Source organism: Callorhinus ursinus, unplaced genomic scaffold (genome assembly GCF_003265705.2).
Source record: "Callorhinus ursinus isolate GAN/ISIS: 27379988/994484 unplaced genomic scaffold, GSC_fseal_2.0 scaffold8, whole genome shotgun sequence".
Classification (NCBI taxonomy): Eukaryota; Metazoa; Chordata; class Mammalia; order Carnivora; family Otariidae; genus Callorhinus; species Callorhinus ursinus.
In genome coordinates, this window is record NW_027397070.1 from 62517003 (window position 1) to 62519618 (window position 2616).

The window sequence follows — 2616 nt, forward strand, 5'->3', positions numbered from 1 at the left end:
CCCCCCTCCCGCCCGCGCCCGCGGGCCCAGACTCCGAGCCCCGGGCGGCGCCGTCGGCCGCCGTGAGCCGGGCGCGTGCCCTTACCGGCGCGCTCGGACCCCGGCGGGGCGCACGCGGCCGCCCGCGCCCCCCCAAGCTGCCCCGACCCGCCTTCCTCACCCGCCGCCGCCGCCGCCGTCTCCTCGTTCTCGTCCCCGCGCGCAGCGCGCGCACCCGCCGAACCCGCCGCCGCCGCCGCCGCCGCCGCTGCGCTGACCCGGCCGGCCGGCCCGCTGGACCCCGCCGGGGCGGAGGAAGCGCCGCAGCGCCGGCCGCCAGGGGGCAGCGTCGCTCGCCGCCTCTTAAAGGCGCCGCGCCCTCCCGGCCTGGCTGTTTTGCGGCTTGTTTGCGTCGGGGCTCGGGCGGGTGAGCTTCGGGACGGAGGGCGCGGGACTGGGTGTAGGGCGGCCATTGCCAAGGGGTTGTTGCTCTTTAGAGAGGCAAAAGGAGTCATGCTGTGGGCGTTTTCTGCTTGTCCTCTGGGAGTTTCTTAAATCAAAAGCATCTCTGTACCCCCAGCAGTGTTCAGCGCCCCCCCCCCACCCTGGGTAATTCACTGGAACTGCAGCGAGGGGCGGATACGGACATTCAATGAGATCATCTCTCTTCCCTTCAGGAGACAGACCCCTGCCCAGGATGGGGTGGGGGGATGCTCCCTGGGGTGGTGACCTGAACACCCAGGGTCTTCTCAGACTTAGGATGTTGACTCCTCTCGGTCCCCTTCAACTGAGTGGGGACGGGGCGGGAACTAGAAGCATCTAAAATGAGGGTGGAACACTCCCAGGAGACCCATTGCTTTCGGAGTGCAAGCCGGCGGTAGCTTCAGTGCCTTTGATTCACTAAACCCTGCCCTGCCCTGCCCTGCCCTGTGGGGCAGTTGGGGAGCGTCCAGCTTTCAAAGAGCTCCGGGTTTGGGAGGAGAAGACATCTCTCCTCAGGCTCAGGCAGGAAAAAATGAATGAGGGGGCGGGGCTCAAAAGTTTCAGGGGAGACATTTAAGCTGGCCTTGGAAAATAAGGAAGATTTTGGTAGGCCTAAGAAGGGAGAATAGCTAGAACCGAGGTAGGGAGAAAGAACCAAGTTGTTAGGAATGGCGGACTCTCCTTGACCAAACTTGGGCTCATGCTTTAAGGCCCAGACCTAGGGGCCTGCCTTCTTCCCCTAATCACACCCCCACCCACCCCCCCCTCTTCCAGCTGGTCTTCCAAGTTGCAACTAGGAGAGGCTTGTCCACATTGGGACTTCGGGAGTGATCACACGTGACCGCTACCTGCACCGCCCACCTTGCCTGCGCACTTGCTGTGTGACCTTGCAGTCCCCTGAGCCTCTCTGGGCCTCCAGGGCTCCATCTTACGTCAAGAGATAAAACCTGCTTCATGAGAGCACTTGAAACTGCAACAGTGCAGTGGCTGTGAGTCTAAAATGTGTGATGTTGTGGGGCGTGGGGAGACAGAGACATGCTGAAAGACCTGGCCTGGGGGTCCTGGTTCAGCTCCCCTTGGTTTGGGCAAGGGGCCCAAGCTCCCCACCATAGCCCTCTGAGTTTCAAGGTGGGGAAAGACATGCTTGCCTTTAAAGACTGCAGTGAGGATGAGAACAGGGCGCTGGGCTGGTCCTCGGCAGGCCTTCAGAAATGGTGCTTCGTACTGACTCATCCAAGGACTCAGCTTGAGGCCCAGTTAAGAGCCCGTAGGTACATAATGGCTTCTTACAAACTCTAGCTCTGTGATTTGCCCCAAAAGTTAAGAGCCACTAATTAGCCCATCTTGCTTTCTTATTCATGAAAAAGTGGGCCCAGAGAGGGAAGGGGATTTGCCCGAGGTCACTGAGCAAGTAAGTGGGAAAGCTGGGCCCAGCAATGCAGGGCCAAGGGGACTCCCCCCTCACCTCAGCTTACCGTCCTTCTGGAGGTAGGAGGGTGAGGGCGACAGGTTCTGAGAAGTGGATCGCTGCCAGAGGTATAGCCGGATCCTCCCTATGCGCTGGTGGGACCAGGGATCCACCCACATTTCTCTGGACCCATGGGCAGGCACTGGCCTCAATCCTCCTCTCCATTAAGAATGGGAACTTCGGGCGCCTGGGTGGCTCAGTTGGTTGGGCGACTGTCTTCGGCTCAGGTCATGATCCTGGAGTCCTGGGATCGAGTCCCGCATCGGGCTCCCTGCTCAGCGGGGAGTCTGCTTCTCCCTCTGACTCTCTTCCCTCTCGTGCTCTCTATCTCTCATTCTCTCTCTCTCAAAGAAATGAATAAAATCTTTTAAAAAAAAATCTTTAAGAATGGGAACTTCTATGGTTTTTATCTGTTTTAAGTTCTTGGTCATCCCATGGAAGGGTGGGGCTCTAGGGCTAGAACCATCCTGCAGAGCTGTCCCACTTGGACCAAAGGAGTGAACTATTTCGCCTATCCCATTCCAGCCCAATTGATCAGTCTTTGGCTGTGAACTGACCCCAGGGAGGGGCATGACCTTGGGGCAAATATTTCTCAATTTACTACTTCCTTCACCTCTTTGAGAAACCACAAAGCCTATCAACCCTTCCCTCCTTGTCTGTCTCCTGTACTCCCAGCTAGTCCGTTC

The 2616-nt window shown here is 58.9% G+C and overlaps 1 protein-coding gene across 1 annotated transcript in view; it reads right to left on the bottom strand.

The window, feature by feature from the left end:
- Positions 1-2110, bottom strand: part of ITPK1 (inositol-tetrakisphosphate 1-kinase) — a 172054-nt gene extending 169944 nt beyond the window's left edge. Inside the window, exons 1-2 of the mRNA XM_073895804.1 lie at positions 1938-2110; positions 161-470 (exon numbers count right to left, since the gene is read on the bottom strand). Of these exons, the coding sequence (XP_073751905.1) occupies positions 161-470; positions 1938-2095 (468 nt within the window). The 5' untranslated portion in view covers positions 2096-2110. The remainder of the gene's footprint in view (positions 1-160; positions 471-1937) is intronic.
- Positions 2111-2616: the final 506 nt, after the last annotated feature.